General features: G+C 38.5%; 1 protein-coding gene across 1 annotated transcript in view; it reads right to left on the bottom strand.

The window, feature by feature from the left end:
* The window catches only part of adcy2a (adenylate cyclase 2a), a 51,472-nt gene that overhangs the window by 18,097 nt on the left and 13,985 nt on the right, over positions 1-19,390 (bottom strand). The window contains exons 3-14 of the mRNA XM_054621697.1: positions 19,052-19,213; positions 7,526-7,675; positions 3,827-3,975; positions 3,467-3,578; positions 2,900-3,027; positions 1,976-2,134; positions 1,609-1,741; positions 1,342-1,518; positions 1,202-1,245; positions 931-1,011; positions 581-650; positions 227-324 (exon numbers count right to left, since the gene is read on the bottom strand). Of these exons, the coding sequence (XP_054477672.1) occupies positions 227-324; positions 581-650; positions 931-1,011; positions 1,202-1,245; positions 1,342-1,518; positions 1,609-1,741; positions 1,976-2,134; positions 2,900-3,027; positions 3,467-3,578; positions 3,827-3,975; positions 7,526-7,675; positions 19,052-19,213 (1,463 nt within the window). The remainder of the gene's footprint in view (positions 1-226; positions 325-580; positions 651-930; positions 1,012-1,201; positions 1,246-1,341; positions 1,519-1,608; positions 1,742-1,975; positions 2,135-2,899; positions 3,028-3,466; positions 3,579-3,826; positions 3,976-7,525; positions 7,676-19,051; positions 19,214-19,390) is intronic.

Raw genomic sequence — 19,390 nt, 5'->3', positions numbered from 1 at the left:
AAATACAATAGCAATGTCAACAAGTTAACCACATTTAGTTCTCTGAAAGTTGAAATTTGTGAAAAATGTCATTAGCACTGCCCTTAACTGAAAATGACTTATCAAGGCACAAAACATAAGCAAAGTGAACGTGCACAAGAATAAATATGCTTTTATCAACACTAACACAGAGTACAACATTGCAGTCATTTAACTCTTGTAATACTTTGAAATAAAGCACACATACTTTGGAAGGACGAGAATCTGCACAATAAAAATGCAGAAAAAGATCAAACAGGCGCAGGTGACATAGTATTTGAAGGCCGGCAAGGTTGTTGCTCTGTACTAAAAGGATAAAAAGAAGGTCAAGTTTCAACAAAGGGCTTTCAAACTAATATCCAAGCAACTTCAAAGGCTTCTCAACTGTGCACTCAGACACCACAAGTCTCCCTGTGATTTACAAGATTTCAGGATAATCTAATTGTAGGCAACGGGAACAAGCCGTAACGATATGTTCTGTTATTCTCTTTGAAACAACTACTCAGTCAAATCCTCTGAGGGGTGAATGATGCCAATTTATTTGCATTGCCTCTTACTGTACCTCCTTCTCCAAGGATTTGTTGTGAAAGAATAACGATATTCTTTGGATGTCTTCAGACTTGAGCCACTGTCTGTAAGCATAAAGGTATGGTTAAAGACCAGATAAGAAGAAGATAAAAAGGAGAACACAGGCACTGTTAAAAGAAATTAAGATGTGTTAACACAAAAAAATGAAGATTAAAGTTGACATGAAGAGGCAGGTTTTCAATACAATTTCCATCTCATAGAGATACAGTACATGCCATCATTTGCTTTAATGCGCCATATTTGCCATGTTTCATCAGTTGAAGTTTCAGAAGACTTTTTGTATGTACTTTTATTGTTAACTTGTTTTTTAACATGACCCCTTACTTTTGCGAATTTATCCCATCAAAGGTCCTGATCATTCTCTCGTTCAGTTCCTCCTCAAACCGTTTCTTCTGAGACTTTGTTCTTTAATGAGCAACAAGAAGAAAAAGAGACAGCATATCTTCTAGGTCACATACTATTAGTCACACACATCAAAGCCTCTAGCAGAAGTCTAGTCTTATAAAACATCTTGTCGTCTGTCACTGTACTGTTAAGGGATGAGGATAATCCTGGCAAAGAAAATTGTGCTGGAGCTGTAAATTGAGCAGCTTGCCTCTCCGATCTCCTCTGGAAGTGATACTGCCCCATCGGCACATCCTAGACACAGAACAACAGGAGAGAGACGGGTTAAAAGCTATAGCTGAACTTTCCCATCACATAAATCACAACATATGTGTAGAAACAATTACACACAGCAGTGTTGATCTTCCCATTCTCATTAGTCATGCTGTCTCTGTGATGCAGGTTGGCAAATGGCTTGGCTGCTCCCCAGGACTCAAGGTAGCGAGTCATCCTGACGGAGGCTCTCATCTTCGCTCCGTCTATAGTGTGTCTGGAACGGTAATGATGCTGTGGGCTCCGACGCTCCACCTGGACAAGCATGACAATAGTGTCATTTTATTGCATTTTATTCAAAGTGCAACATTCATTTCTCTGAATGTGATGTTTGCGCCACAGTACCTTAGGGATGATGACTAGATAAGTGATGACTCCATGTTCCTTCAGGTAGGGATCTCTTTCTTGCCCATCCCCATCTTCCACCTTGTGGGAACCATTCAGGTGCTCCAATGTGACTGAGGTGATGTGGACTCGCCTGGCAATGAAGAGTTTTATCAATAAATGGCATTCTTTGAATATAAAGAGTGGATTTAGGTATCCTTCTGGTCTCTTTCAGCAAGAATTAGCAGTAACCAACGAGACAAAACTGATGCAGATAAAGTATGATAAAGTAAAGGTATCAGAGGATTGCTGAAAATTGCACCCAATAGTATGCAATGTTACTTTATGCAAATTATAAGTGCCTCAGTCTAACTTCCAGTTCACTCACCCAGGTACACCTCCGGCTTCCATATGATTGGCCAGCGTGACATCATGTGACCAAACATCGTATTGCCATTTCTGAAGTCCAATCACACCACACAGGACATTCCCAGAATGCACACCGACGCGCATGTTGATGTCAACCCCAGTGGCATCTCGCACTTTCCTGTCATGCACCAAGAACAAAGTGTTACTAATGTGGAGTAACAGAAAACCATCACACACACCATGAGAGAAATGCCTCTTTCTGACCTTAATGGTGCTGATTTTCTTCTCAATTAAACTTTTTAATTTGAGTTCCCTCTCCCTCGATTAATTTTGTTGCAGCCACCTCCCCTTTGTCTCAGTCTTATGGCTAGAGGTGAGACGGGATCTCACAATTACCACCACACTTACCATACAGCTAAATTGGCAATCAAGAAAAAGTCTAATGCTAATGGTAAGCAAGTGCTTATCACTATTACGGGGAGGGATTTTTCAATACAAGTAAAATACTGTGTTTAAAGGCATATCCGGCAATCTTGAACCATCTTTGAAATGCAGGTATTAATAAGTAGTACCTAAAATTTCTATAAGTGTAATGAGACTGTTGATAGTCTTCAGGCCGTAGCTGAGTTAACAGACACAAGAATCAGCATGAGGCGATTTTCTTGTTCTGCAAGAGGCATTTCATTTCTGCATTCAGTTTTAATGTGGTTGGAGTATGATGAATGAGCCACTGCTGTGCATCTTTTTCATCATTTATTTACATCCATCTAATTTCTGGTCAGATATTTTCCTATATTTTAACATCACTGATGCCTAAGGTCTACCCGACATCAGTACTGCAGAGTTGAGGGATATTTTAAGTATGTATGTCCTTCATGTAAGTTAGCAGTTCAAAAATGGGACTGTATTTCTTGAGTAGCAATGTAATGTAACTGGCACTTACTTGATGGCCTCACACATGTCCAGACCCATTTTCACACAGTTCTTAGCATGGTTCGGCAGAGACTCTGGCAGGCCGGAGACACAGTAGTAACAGTCGCCAAGGATTTTGATCCGCATACATTCATTTTCCTGCATATAAAAAGGTGGATCACAGCTCAGACACACGTGGTCAGATAAAGGTCCCGTTGATAGACAGCACAGGCAAACTTTGAGGGAAAAATCCACCCTGTTTTTTTTTATATATTCAACATGCCTTTTACAGTAGCTATATTGTATTATGCTTTATTAGAAAATAGAATTCATTTTTTTCTATGATCAGTTTCTTTGTGTATAATTAAACACAAAGATTGATTTTGAGAGGCTGCTATCAAAACCTGTTAACAGCAAGTTTACCTGTTATAAGTAAAGACCACTCGGGAGTGGTCTTAAAAGATTTTCAGTCTTCAAATGACGTGACAGTGAGTATTATGTGTGACAGATTTATCATTTTCGCTACAAATTAAGAAGCAAAGAAGCACTTTGCTAGAACGTGTTCAGAAGTGACAAAGTCCAATAATAAAAGGTTTACCTTGGCAATTTGATCAAATTTGCCAAACAGCTCGTTCAGCATGTGCACAAGCTCCCCAGGTGAGCAGTCACTGGCCAGCCGTGTGAAGCCCACTATATCAGCATATAGTATACTGAAAAAAAAAAAATCACTATACTATTTTATAATGCTTTAATATGTATTCCATGAAAACTTGTAACTTTCAAAACCATGGACATATATTTGGGCTGCTCCATATGTAAATAAATACACTTTTTATTTTCATATGTAAATCTGTACTCTTATAAATATACACACAGTGTGTGTCACATATGTGTCTTACAAAGTACAGTACAGTTCTGCTTGGTCATAGAAGTGTTAATCCAATAAAATAATACATGCCTGACATTAGTGTGTCTCTGGACATAGAGGTTGTGAAAATTGTTTGTGTTCTCCATCTGTCCGAAGTTTGGGCCCTTCAGTCTCTGGATGATCTCAGCTTTCATCACACGGGCAATGTGGGCTGGCAGCAGAGACAACAAGAGACGCTCCTATAGGTGGTGACACAAAAAGACAAGTAGTAGTAGTAGTACAGGGATGGTCAGGAATATCAAGAAAAGATAAGCAGATCATTTGAAAAGAATCAACATTGCAATATTTATGACATTGTTTTATATAAGAAAGTGCAGTAACAATTAAATGCTGACGCATTTAAAAAAAAAAGTTAATTTGTTTAACCTTTAGAGAATTCTCTCAGAGATTCAATGCCTCATCATTAACCACTTATTTAGTCTGCGACATAACCCCAAATTAAGTGTGTTTAGAAGTATTACAAAAAAAAAAACAACAAAGCTTTGATTTCAGGAATAAAATAAATCATCAAGCCCAAAGCTTGGATATTTATGTAATCAAAGCATAATAACCAGGGACCTTGACTTATCACTAAAAATATTTACACATTCAGAAAATCGAAATTTAATTTAATTCAGTTCTAATTCAACTCTGAAGCATTTACCTTTGATGACAGGAGACAAAAAGTGAGCCTCCATGAAAGCGTAAAGTGTGAAGGTTAATTGGGCACTACATTAATGATCAATGTAGGGAAAAAAATGCTTTATTATTGCGTTATTCAGCTCAAACTTTTCATCTATTTCATGGTAGCTTAATTATCTGTCTCTGTTTTGCGGTGACTGTAGGTATCACTCTTAGAGACCTGCACAGTTGTAAGCAAATAAAACTCCTTTTAGGGGGAGAGGTTCAACATTAGAGAAAACACTTATTTAATCCAATGTCACCTCCAACTTCAACAAGTTTTCTACACAATTGATCGTCTTCCTGCACCACTGCTGAGGCACTGAGGGTACTACGTGAAGTCCATGGTGGTGGTTCCTAACAAACGCTGGCTGGGCTCTGTGTTTATGATGGATTCACATAGTCCCCCTTGGACCACACACACCAAACATGTATGCACTCACTGTACTGCAGGGCACTTTGGATAAAAGCATGCAGCAAACAGCATATATTATGAGCACACGAGAGAAGAGCGTCTCTGCACAGTTACCACCATCTGTTGCAGGCAGCAGTAGCTCCCCAGGGCCCCTGTGAAAAGCTCCACCCAAGGCATTTTCAGCTTCACTCATGGCAGTTCTAACAACACAAGCTGGATTCACCATAGGGATAACCAGCTCCACCCCAGGCCTGTGGCTTTCACAACAACAGCTGGATTCAACCTCATCTGACAGTAATCAATAGCTACAACGGCAGCAGCTATAGTTAGAAACAAGCTTCATCCCAGGCTCACACGGCAGTAAGATTTAATCAACACCTTGTAAGTTCTTCACAGGAAGCCATGCTGCTTATAAGCAGCGTTACCACCTGCGTTCATCTGGATTATTGTACTAACCTGTTCCAACTTTACACACAGCATCGTGAAGAAAAGCATGAAGGCATAGACATACAATACATACAGTGGGGCAAAAAAGTATTTAGTCAGCCACCAATTGTGCAAGTTCTCCCACTTAAAAAGATGAGAGACGCCTGTCATTTTCATCATAGGTACACTTCAACTATGAGAGACAGAATGGGGGGAAATAATCCAGGAAATCACATTGTAGGATTTTTAATGAATTAATTGGTAAATTCCTCGGTAAAATAAGTATTTGGTCACCTACAAACAAGCAAGATTTCTGGCTCTCACAGACCTGTAACTTCTTCTTTAAGAGGCTCCTCTGTCCTCCACTCGTTACCTGTATTAATGGCACCTGTTTGAACTTGTTATCAGTATAAAAGACACCTGTCCACAACCTCAAACAGTCACACTCCAAACTCCACTATGGCCAAGACCAAAGAGCTGTCAAAGGACACCAGAAACAAAATTGTAGACCTGCACCAGGCTGGGAAGACTGAATCTGCAATAGGTAAGCAGCTTGGTGTGAAGAAATCAACTGTGGGAGCAATTATTAGAAAATGGAAGACATACAAGACCACTGATAATCTCCCTCGATCTGGGGCTCCACGCAAGATCTCACCCCGTGGGGCCAAAATGATCACAAGAGCTGTGAACAAAAATCCCAGAACCACACGGGGGGACCTAGTGAATGACCTGCAGAGAGCTGGGACCAAAGTAACAAAGGCTACCATCAGTAACACACTACGCCGCCAGGGACTCAAATCCTGCAGTGCCAGACGTGTCCCCCTGCTTAAGCCAGTACATGTCCAGGCCCGTCTGAAGTTTGCTAGAGAGCATTTGGATGATCCAGAAGAGGATTGGGAGAATGTCATATGGTCAGATGAAACCAAAATAGAATTTTTGGTAAAAACTCAACTCGTCGTGTTTGGAGGAGAAAGAATGCCGAGTTGCATCCAAAGAACACCATACCTACTGTGAAGCATGGGGGTGGAAACATCATGCTTTGGGGCTGTTTTTCTGCAAGGGGACCAGGACGACTGATCCGTGTAAAGGAAAGAATGAATGGGGCCATGTATCGTGAGATTTTGAGTGAAAACCTCCTTCCATCAGCAAGGGCATTGAAGATGAAACGTGGCTGGGTCTTTCAGCATGACAATGATCCCAAACACACCGCCCGGGCAACGAAGGAGTGGCTTCGTAAGAAGCATTTCAAGGTCCTGGAGTGGCCTAGCCAGTCTCCAGATCTCAACCCCATAGAAAATCTGTGGAGGGAGTTGAAAGTCCGTGTTGCCCAGCGACAGCCCCAAAACATCACTGCTCTAGAGGAGATCTGCATGGAGGAATGGGCCAAAATACCAGCAACAGTGTGTGAAAAGCTTGTGAAGACTTACAGAAAACGTTTGACCTCTGTCATTGCCAACAAAGGGTATATAACAAAGTATTGAGATGAACACACACAGAAAAGTACCAATGGATGGTTATAGATGCACTTGTTTGCTGCAGACGAAAATGTTGCAAATGTTCTTATATCTTGTTAATCAACTGCAAAGATTTCAGCCAGCAGCCTAAAAGCTTTCACTACAGACCACATGCAGTAGGCTCCAGGGACTCAACAAAATCATCACACTAAGTGAGGTCATTAACAATTAAATAAATATATTTCTGTAGATTTGGTCCAGACACAAGTCCTCTGTGGAGTCCTTCTCTTCTTAAACCACTAGAATCATAAACTGACAGCTATATGCAGAGCCGAATGGATCCGATGACCCAAACATTTTAGGTATAATTCTGCAAGCATAGCAAAAACATAAATAGCTGCAGAGGGAGTAATTAACACTATGAAGACAGAGTGCAGGTGTAAGGGACATCTAAAAGGAAGGATGGAGGAAGTTGCAGTATGAATTTGTTTTGATCACAAACCGCAAAAAACATTTATGGATCAACATTAGTTATTCGGCTCTAGATTAAATATCAATCTCCAAGTCCTGGGCGTGCAATAATGTTTTAATTTCTCTATTCTCTCATTTGCATCCTTTCACACACATAATCATCTAATAATTTGGATACATTTTTATCATTAATGCAATCAACACCATCATCATCGCCAGCAAGACTCTACATGTACTTAATCATTCACTGTATGCCAGACTTTCACTGGCTCAAAGGTCATATAGACTTAATGACTACTTTACCTGTTGTCTCTTCTCAAACTCCAGCTTTATCGGGGACTTGATGCAGTTGCAGGTGTCCTGATAAGTCTGTTTAAGTGCAAACTCCATCAGATGTTTGTGGTACGCCCCCGCCATGTTGCCACACAAGAAAATGATAATATTGGCCAAAATCTATATGGGAACAGAGCACAGACAAGGCTGGTATTAGATAAATAGCAGACAAAACAAATATTTTAGTAAATATATTTTAAAGAGAGACATAAAGAGATAAAGCTGTGAAACACAATACATTCAACACTACCATCTGTTGGTGTGTTACCAATTGAACATAAATGAAATGGGCAATATCTGAAAAGCCATTTTTTATCTTGTTGCCACAGTGTAAAGACAATTACACACCGAAGATCCAGGATCAGGTCATAAAATAGATGTTTACTCATGATCCAATATGAAAACAGTACAGTGCTTTTGGCATTTTAAGTCCTAAGAAGGAAATTAGCTTTTATGAGATGGAACCAAGGCCTAAGAAAAACCTCTGAAGTCAGAAATAGTGCAAAAGTTTTTCCTTAAAGGGATAGTTTGGGTGTTTAGAGGTGGGGTTGTATGAGGTACTTAGGTCCACAGTTAGTGTATTACATACAGTAGATGGTGGTCTGCTCACCCCTAGTTCGGAGAAGCAGACAGCAGTACCAGCAAAGGAGCAAAGCGCTGCTGTGGACGGGGGCAGCAGAAAATGTATTTTAACCACTTAAAAGAAAAACCTACCTAAAAAATCCAGAACTAAAAGTGAAACTTGTTATACTGTTTTTTTTACAATGGAGTCTGAGGCTTGAAGAGAGCATAGATACGTTTCACGTTCGGTTAAGTTTCCTGTTGGAAAGGGTTGACTGACAACTTAAGTGGTGAAAATATTCCAAATTTAGAGCGTAGAAGAATACTGATTACTTTAGTTGTGCCTTTCTTTTAGGTTGCTAAAATTACATTTGGCTGCCCCTCATAGTAGTGTGCCGACCCCCATCTACGGTAGGTAATACACTGAAAATGGATAAGTGCCTCATGAACGGCCACTTTAAAAACAGCCAAACTATCCCTTTAAGGGTAATAAGGCCTTGGCAACTGAGATCCTGCAGTGATGTCAACATCCAGCACCGCATACTGTATTTCAGGGCAATGTGGCATTCCTTCATAAACAGTACACATTTTAATAATAAAGAAATACAGATCAATGGTAAGACAAGGGAATAAAATGCGTGTGACCTGTATGCTAGCCCAGGTCTATTTCTTATTGCCTTAGAATAGCATCATCTCTGCGTTGGTTTTACTGGGGCTTGATCAACCTTCCCTCTACGCTGCTGAAAAAAGCAGAGGCTAATGATGCGTCCCCACCTTTTGTGTTTAGAAATAGACTTTCCCTTGAGGTCAGGTTCATCGTACACAAGGAGGCCTTTCTGTTTCTTAGTGTTATTATGACAAAAAACACACCCCACTATAGGCTCTATCTGACCATGGCATGGCTGAAGTGACAAAGCTGCTGTTAATCATAGTCATGTTTTACCGGTAATTATTGTGATAGTAGTTTTACTAATGCGTAGCCAACATTTCCTTACCTACTGAACTACACCTTTGTAAGTACATCAAGACTCAGTTCAGTAGAATATCTAGAGCTAATGTTTGAAATCTGGTACAAAATGATAATACACTTATTTATACATTTACTGTCCCATGTATTTACTTTATAGCCATACATATTTATTAATTAAGGATTTAATTAAATTAAATTCAATACAAACAAAAGTTACTTTTGTAGTTGCTGATAGCCATGCATTTTGTCAAACAACAAGACAGTGATATCTCCATATTTGTTACTCTCAGCTTTACTTGAGCTCAACACTGACACTAACAAATGTTTAGACAACACAAAAATATACACAACTGCATTACATAAAATTACTCTATTACAAACTTCCTTGCTCACTCGCTCATGTACACCCTGCATCAGACAGGCAAAAGCAAAGTCTGATAAAAGTAAAGCTCCTATAGATCTGCCTAAGATCAAAACTTTTACATTAGGGAATAACTCCTTTGATATTGCTAACTTGGCATTTTCTCCGACATCACCCCCAAGATAAACTTGAGTTTTTCGTCTCACTAGTTTAAGGATCTAGAAAATATTAGCAAAGCTGTCTCCATTTTTTTATCCATTCAATAAATGTTGTTTTCCACTGTGTGCATAGCATTACAGCCTCACAGGGCCACAAGCATTGCTGTATACTGTACTTTGAGAATTCACTTGGTCAGGCCTGATAAAAGAAGAATCTATGATATATTCATGGCACATACTGTACGTGATGCTAACAAACAAGTAATGCTATATTTGTATTCAGTGACTTAAGAGGAACAGATAAATAGAAAGAGCTGACGTCTAAAGGACAATTATAAAGATAACAGCAATTGTATTGCCCCTGCATGTGTGCAACTCATTGCCTACACCGTCCCCTTTTTTCAGTCAATATCCCGCCATAACAGCAGAGAGTCCAAAACAACAAACTGTTGTGTTAAATATGACACATACGGATAAATGGTTACTCCAACCAAAGCTCTTCAGTGCGCCAATTGTGTTCTGCGAGAAGTGAAGTCTATTCTGTTTATTTTCATTTCAAAAGAGTACTTTACTTTCATTCACATTTCATGCATCCCCATGGCAGCACGACACAGGGGGCTCCATTAGAGAAACTATTATGAAAGAATACGACCCAGTGATGACAGGTGAATGTATAAAGACCCGGGAGCCCAAATATCCTTGAGCTCAATATTTTGCAATTTAATGCAAAATGTAATGGTTCTTCCCCCATCGCTTCCTACCCCAAAAATGTTTCTCCAGCTCCTTCACGCTCTTTCATAGTCGGTCATATTCTCTCTCTCTCATTTCCCTTTTCATGTGAAGTCTCTGTCTTTCTTTCAAGCATTACGGTGACCTTCTTGTCACGCTGACCACTGGAAATTAGCTCTCTCTTTCTCTCTCTCATCACATAAATGTGCCCAAGAGATTAACAACCAGGGTAGTTGTAAATTGCATTACAAGATTTATGTATCAGACTTTTTAAAACAGAAAACCTTCAGTGAATCTATTTTTTACTGTATACTCTTGAGCTGCAAGACAGATAAAAGCAGGGGAATTACACAACGTATGTGTAGCTATAGTTACGAGTACCTCTCACAAATAATCTGCACATAGATGATTTTAATATGTTTGAAAAATGTGTCTTACAATTCTATTAGCAATGTCAGTGCTTACATGGTTTCCTTATGCAAACAGTGAAGACATGACTCTTTTTGTTGTCCCATCTTGATTTACAAGACAATGATTACTCATCAGCATAGTTCAATAACTGTTTCATAACATCTCTAAAACAAACAACCAAGAATATCAATTGTAATAATAACCAACAATTCATAAGAGATGTATAAAATACCCCTACTGAGGAAACAAAATCTGATTCGTATGTTCTGATACTGATGCTGTTCTCAATATATATCAGATGAATGTATTAAACACTGAATGTACCTGTCTTTCTATTATATGTGACAAAAGCTAACATCAGGGGCAGAGGCCAGGTCCATGTGAGGCTTGTTGGCTGCATTCATGTTCACATCTTTTCACTGTATTTAGGCCAGACGTCCCTCTTGCTGTCCACTGAATTTAGTGTCTCCTCTCTGAACATTTCCAAACACTGAAAGTTCTTTTCTTCAAATCAAAGGCATTATATTTTCAAGCCTGGCTTAGTTCATTTTCCTTAGAAAGTCGAACAAAACAGTACGAACTTTGTGCTACAAAATAGTGTGCAGAGCACAGGGTTCAGAAAGGAACGGTGAATAACTGAAAGGAGGGCACAAGGAGATGGACAGGGGCCTTTGTAAGCTGCTTTATGAAAAGGGTTTTCAGTGACGCATATTGTAGGCAATATTTTATAATCACACTTTTAATAACCTAAAAGCATACTTATATTTAATCAAAAATCCATTCAGCTACCCATTCATCCTCTCTTTGAGAGTCTGTCATTTAAAAATAGTTGCACTATAAAACCCAAAACATCAGCACGATTGACGTCATTGCAATTTTGTAGTCCTCAAAATTTATGCAATGTTAGATGTAGAGTACTACTTCTTTTTGGCTGGTGTAGGTGGGGGTGGTGCTACTCTATTAGCGGACATCTGTTAGACAAGACACTGACAGCGATCCAGGCTATCTCAAAGGTCAGCTGTGTGAATCATCCGTACCTCACTGGTACCCAATTACAGATAACAGCGAGTTTAGGTGAGGATGGTCTCTAAAGGGCTTTGAACCCTTCTGGTGATTCTGGGATTATCTAAATCGGAGAGCCAAGCCCTATGTGGGCTATTGTGGCTGTTATTATACCACCATGCGTTAAGTAAGACAACTATCTAAGATCTCCATGAAAGTGAGTCTTGTTTTAATGACCTGGTGGCAACAGGCATAAACAGACATGTTTTCACAATTCCTTTAAAATAAAATGATCAACTGACTGTGACACTTTCAAGAATTCTCAAGAGAAGTGTTGTAGGAAACTTAAATACTGGGTTACATACAATGAAAACAAGGGGTCTCTCATGGATCCTGAATTTTTTAAATTAAAAAAGAGAAGAAACGAGAAAACAATGAAAGTTTGAGATAAAGTCAGCAAAAGTAAAAAAACTTTCATTTGGATTTCAAATGAAGCTTTACTTCCTCTAAAACAGGTAATCCTTGTCATATGCAACAGCTGCTACCACTGAGTGTAAGCCATCAGATAGATCTTAAATGGAGTGTGATGTTGTGATAAATGATTGGTTATTTAACACTCAACAATAAATCACAGAAAATGCAAATAAGGGTCGTTTTGAGTCTGAGAGGAGAGGTTTTGATATAAAAACACAGTGGGGGAGTTTCTCTTAATCACGCCACTGAGTTTAACGTCAGTTTGGATAAAATCTGTTTTACATATTAAAAACATATTATATTATATAAATGCTTATTAAAAGCCTAGCTTGAAAATAAGAGATCTTTGTTACATAACACATGTTTTATGTTGAGCTTTGTGGAAATACTAAAAGACTAAGTATATTTTTTAGATCAAGTAGCCAGATCAGTCGCCCCACTAAGGATAGTACAATATGAGATTTTATTTTGTTAAAAAAAAATAAAAACACTTTGACTTTCCATTACAAATTAAATCATCAATAACCTCACGAGGGACTTCAAAAGCTGTCAAGCTCGCCGTCATGATAGAAAAGTAAAAAATAAAGTATGATCTAAAAAATAAGAAATATCATGTAAGAAAGAAAAGACTCTTAAAATTGTTATAGTTATGCAGGTGGATGTTTTGATAAATGATTACCATATTTGAGATTGTTTGATTTTCACTCACTGTAAGAAGATGTACACTTAAACAAAGGGTTTGCTATCTGTGAGATAGGAAGTTTAAACATATTTGGGTGATAATCCCCATAAAATTATGAAACATTATTTTAGGCAGGATAATCATTGCATAGAAAAATTAAACAATACATCACTGTTTTACACACTCCATGCAAAACATGTGGAATTAAATATGTTTAAATATGACATGCACATAAATCCTGACCCAAAAGGGGGCTTTCACCTCTTCAATGAATGAGCTGGTTCATTAAGACTCAAATCAGGCACTGTAAAGTTTAATGGACTTGACAAAGTGGGGTTGTCAGTATGGTTCCTTCTCACTAAATACGCTCAGAGCAGTTTCTATGTACACTAGAGCAAGGTGCAACAGTGTAGACATTGAATGGCTTACATTTACAAATCCTTGGTAGGATACACTGCTGGGTTTTTTCTACCAAGTGCTGAGATGAATTAAAGTAAAGTAAAAATCCACCACACAACAAATGCACCAATACTAGCTTCACATTTACTGTACAGACATGTGTTGGTTTTCCTACCTAGGTCTACAACTCAAATGTAAGGATTTACCTGTGGGTTTCTTGTCCGACAAAGTAAGTAAATTGATGGCAGCTTGGGCCCCGATACATGGGATGGACTGTTTTGGACTGAATTATTTAGATATATGCTGTAGGACCCTAAACATCAAGGAGGTAGGGCTGTTTAGAAATTCTTAGTTGACTAACACTCATGCGGTTTATTGGAATAATTTATTAGTTTATCTAAACCGGCAGATCTGTAAAAAAAAACATTCACAAAGAATAATGCAATAGCACCACTTTAAATATTGTTTTTCACCAGAGATGTATTTATAACTTTTTGTGAAATGAGTTATTCCGCATGAAAAAAAGCATCGATTAAAAAGAAGACCAATACGGCGGCTCTACGAGTAGGAAATCAATTCGGTGTGCTACTCTAAATCTCTGGCTGTAGAAAAAACATAATCAACTGCACATTCTTAGCATTGTCATTTACAGTGATATTACTACTGGCAAAAGCAATTTACTCTCTAAACAACGTCAGAAATGTTTTTTACATTCAGTGTCCGACCAGAGGTAATTATTCAGTCACATTCAGTGTAATAAAGTCAAAAGGCGTTTTAGCCAATTTGTCATCTGATTGAACAGCATGTTGTAGTGCTACAAATCCATCAGCCAAGCCTTGGCAAAAGATACATTGAAAACTGGAGAGGCCTTCATAGCTGCTGTCCAGCAGTTATTCTCTGACACATAAGCCTTAGAGCATCCTGTCACCCAACCTCACTGCTCTTATCTAAAAAGGAACATGTAGGTCTGAGCCTGTCCTGACACAAAGGGTTGAACAGACACTGGCATACTGCCAGAGAAACACAGAGGAGGAAAATGCATGCATGCACGCTCTCCTTCTGACACAAACCAAAGCACAAATATGCAATAAGCAAACACAGAGACAGAAACACATGCTGTACACAGGAGATGGCAATATGGATTGAATCCTTTATGACAGTATATATAATATCAAAATGTAATATAGAGACATATCACAATGTAGTTAATTTCCTATAAAAACAAGTGCTTTTAATGGATAAAATGAAAATTGGCTAATACCAGCAATTTAAATACCTGGCAATTTAAGCTATTCATCAAATTGATGCAAAAATCTTAAAAAAGAACTTCCCATCTTTTTGCAGCATTGCCCACAGTGACCTGATACAACACACAGATATAAATCACAGGGATCAGTAGTAGAGCAGAAACGGTAGAACAAAAGCTCCGTACCGATTGTTTCACTGTATTGAATGTCAAACTACCATACACACACACACGTTACAACTCACAAACTGTACATGCTTGTGCTTTACTGTACATAATGAAAATGACAAGCATTCATAATGATATGCAACAATTTCCTTATGGATAAAGGTTAAAGTCCATGCACTATATCTCACTCACTCACTCAAAACAACACAAGAAATGGAAATGCACTGCTACACATCAACACACAAATAAATTGGCGTCGGACCTTTTGGCCTACAACTTAATGGATATAAGATCTCAAGGAATAGATCAAAATAGGCTACATAAAATGATTGAAGGTAGATTACTGAGAAACCTTTGTACATTTGCAGTTAGTTAGGATCACTAACGGTATCACTGTTTCAGAGTTAAAAATAGATATCAGCCTTTCACAGCCGAAGATATGGAAAGATCATTTAATAACCATGTAGGTCATGTTATGTTTCTTCAAAGGTGGCTTTTCATTTTAAGTGTGGGAGTTATTTGTTAAAAGTGTTCATATTAAAATACACACCTGAAGCATTTCATTTGTTAATACCTTTGAATGGCCTGAATCACTTAAAACGTTCGCTCAGATTTATGCAAAATACTCACATAGTAGTATATTATTGCAGATGTATACAGGGTACATATTGTATGACAAAGTTATTCACATTACACTAGGTTGAAACATACAGTCCAGTATGCATTTGGTTTAATATATTGTTAATATTATAACAAATGTTACCACAGACATTAATTCATGTAAGGTAGGATGGGCCAGAGAGGCTAACTAAAATACATTACAGTAGGTAGATTACAAGCACTGATAAATAATCCTAATGAGCAAAGTTACAAGCCAAACGGGCTGAAGCTTAATCAAATCGTACAAGTTGCTGCATCCGTCTGAACTGCTCTTCTTATGATCTTTTACATATTTTCCCAAAATGAAAAATGTCGATGAATGCAGTGTTGCGTTGTAGTAACATTCAGATGGCATGAGATCTTTTTTTAAAATGTTTACTCTTTTAACTACAGTATCAAGGGTTACTTACTTAGATACTGAAAACTAGAGGAAAGCCAGCTCTGTGGTGGGTCTGGAGCTGGACAGTCTGGAGTCAGTGGGTGAGAGGAGGATGAAGGCCAAACTCGGAGCCATCCTGGACAATCCCTCTCACCCTCTCCATGAGGAGCTGTGGCAGCTGGGCAGCTCTTTCAGCCATCGGCTGATTCTGCCAAAGAGCAGGACGGAGCGCTTCAGACGCTCATTTGTGCCCACTGCCATCAGACTGTACAACAACAGCGGAGACCACAGTCTGTCATCATGCTGACAGTCATGTGGATATACTGTACATTTTTTTTATTTGTATTCTTATTTTTTATTTTATTCTATTTTTATTTTATTGTATAATATGTGTATTTATTATCTGTTTCTGTGTAGTTGAGCTGCTGCAACACCCGAATTTCCCCCATGGGGATCAATAAAGGAATATAATAATAAGAAAAAGAAAAGATCTGTGGTGAGTTTTTAAACCACTTAATAAAAACACAAAGTAGCTACAGGCAGGAGTGCTGGGACAACGCATCAGACCTCCCAGCTCTCTCTACTACTGTTGAGTTTATTGGCTGGATCGTTTTACGTAGTATTTTAGCTCTTGTTATTTTTATCAACTTTAAATCTGGCTTCATTTCAAGTGCTTTGATGCTCTGACTACTCTTGTTTTGGTAAATGTATGTGTAGTTTGCAGCCATCTGGAATGTCCATCAAGGGCATCATTTACAACTGTATGGTCCCATTTTTCAGGACATGCATGGGGCAGTCTTCATCTTCCTATAAAAGGGGTCATCTTTAAAACTCTGTGCCCGGATGCCTTACACCCATACTGTATTTTGACCATAATACATCATGCCTATTTCATCCTGTCATCATCATAACCACAAGTATAGACTTGAGAAGAGTCAAAAAACTACAACAAAACAACATGACTGTCACTGACAACAATTAAAAGGCGGATGACAGAGCAGCCAGGATTTGGCCGACTCCATGTTTACAAGTGGGCATGTCGTTCCTTGGCAATGTCACGTCTCGCCCAGCATGCCATCTTGACTGCCAATTGAGCAGCAAGCTTTCTACTTACCAAAAAGTCTTGCCACACACAGACCATAAAAAAAATAGGAATGACTTCCTAATAGGTCTGTCAGTGATCTCTCGCAGCTAGAAGTAAAAAATCAGAATCCATCACACCCTTATCTTCGATCCAGCAGTTTTTAAAGTGTTTTCTTTTTTCCTCTTCTCTCCCTGTCATTTATTCAAAGTCTCTCTATATTACCACTTTAAACTTCACAATTACTACCTATCATGATTAAGCACAACTCTGCAACAGCCCTTTCGATGTATTTTTGGCATACTTCTGAGAATATGCAAAAAAATATATACTAATGATAGAAATTGCATAATTAATTAATTCCTTCATAATTCAACTAGGGAGTAATTTATATCCAACATACTCGTATGCTTTCACACAGACACTATCTAATATTTCTACAAGGGAAATTCTCTTAAAGGACACTTAAAGGCTGATTTTCCACTGGATTTATGCTGACAGGCAACCCAGCCTGGTGCACAAGAGAAGCTGGCAGATAGTGACCATGTAGCGTACAGCCCCAGGCCGACCAGATGCCAGTATGCCCATGCTACAGTTACAGATGAAAGAAAAGCAGACCAAATACCAGGCCATTACGGTAGAGTTCACAGAGGCAATAGAGAATGTTTGTGAAGGTTTAGGAGCAGGGAATACAGAGAGACATGAAGACACAGGCACAAGAATCATCGAGTACAAGGACAGAGCTCTTTTTACACAAGCACACTATATTTATTGTCATTATGTGCATCATATCAAGACTATGAAGCAAAGGAGATGTTTTCCAGTAATTTGAAAGACAGTATGTCTTTTGAATACTAGACTACAAATGGTCCTTTGGTTTATTCTTTAAGGGATGTAGGTAATAGTTTCCCTCATGCTTGGAGAGGCTTTAAGAGCTCTCTCAACCAGCATTTTTTTTCCCAAAAGCTGGACTGCTGAACCCAGGGTATCAACCCTTAAGTGGCGCCTGCAAAAAATCTCAGAAGTAAAGGCAGTAAAATGATATGATAGAAAATTGTACAATGAAGATGAATAACGATCTCTGATAAATTCTTTATTGTGTAAAAACAATTTAGTCCGATAGTGAAGGGCTGACAAACAACAATGCACTCAGAAAAGGCATTGATAAGAGCAATTCACAAGTAGGAAGTGGCTGAGATGCGAACATGGAACATGGTATTATATAAAAAAAATATATATATATATATATATATAATAATAATAATAATAATAATAATAATAATAATAATAACCAGGCCTCTTTGTAGACTACAAATGCCTTTTATGGCTCTTAACGGTATATTGCCTCCTATGTTATCAGTGAGGTGTGGCTTTTATGAGATGGTTGTCAAACTAATGTTGTTCTCGTTATGGAGTAAGGTTTGAATGAGTTCAAATTAATGAAGTCTGCATGAGCAAGATAATCCGTTTCCTGGTATTGTCATTTTTGTCTTTCCCAGTATATGCCAACTGCCTGAACATTTGGGCTTGAAACAGCAATACCACTGGAAATAGGGTGACCTTTTCATAAAGTACAAAAAACACATCAGAATTTCTATCGCTCAGCTGCTATGCAAAATCAGTTTTGGTTTAAAGGTCACATTTGTTTGTTTGCTAAAAATACAGAATGCATGACTATGATTACAATTACCAGAAACATTAAATGTTCGTAAAGGAAAAACAATTCCATTAAGATTCAATCTGGATAATAAAAGAAAACAAACTATTGGAAAGCAGTGCTCCCTGGGAACTTGATGTACTTAAACCTCTACAGGGAACTGGGACATGATTTTGAGCACAACTGATCTGCAATATAAAGCAAAAACTTGGAGGGAAAAAAAAGGTAGAATAATTAACTTTATCTTTTTTTTTTTCTTAAAGGTTATTTGTTAGTACATGACAATAAAGGTCAGCTTAATGTGTGAATCAAAGAAACAACTCCAGTTTCTTGGCTGAGTCCAGGTACCAACTCCAGGATGTTCCTGGTCCTGGAAAATACTTGTACATTACCCCCTCATGAAATGGCAAATTGTCAAAGCTAGACTAGCCGTTTCCCCCTGTTATCAGTTATCGTGCTAAGCTAAGCTAACCAGCTGCTGGCTCCAGCTACAGTACATATTTAAGTGTATCAATGTGTCTCCTTCTATTAACCCACACTTGTGTTTGATCACCTTACCTGCCACACTACTGGTTCCATGTGATCAGATGTGGTGGACAGGCAGACACTCAACACAATGGTGTGAGAGGCGGAGGTCAGGACACTGGCGATGATGGCGTCCCGCATAGAGAACGGCAGCATGGTGTAAACCACAAACACAATGAACAGGAAGAATGACACCTGTGGAGAGAGAGACACACTTATGACACACCTGCAGAGGAAAGCGGAAAAGAGAGAATGCAAAAGAGAGAAGAGTGATGGATGCACAAGTAAGGAATATACAGACAGAAATAAAATATCAGTGTTGACAGTCCTGCGGGAAAGAAAGAGCATGACCCGAGTCTGATCACAACCAAC

The sequence above is a fragment of the Anoplopoma fimbria genome, chromosome 20 (assembly GCF_027596085.1).
Source record: "Anoplopoma fimbria isolate UVic2021 breed Golden Eagle Sablefish chromosome 20, Afim_UVic_2022, whole genome shotgun sequence".
Taxonomy (NCBI): domain Eukaryota; kingdom Metazoa; phylum Chordata; class Actinopteri; order Perciformes; family Anoplopomatidae; genus Anoplopoma; species Anoplopoma fimbria.
The sequence above is the reverse complement of the archived record's forward strand: the minus strand, read 5'-3'. Positions and strand labels throughout refer to the sequence as shown.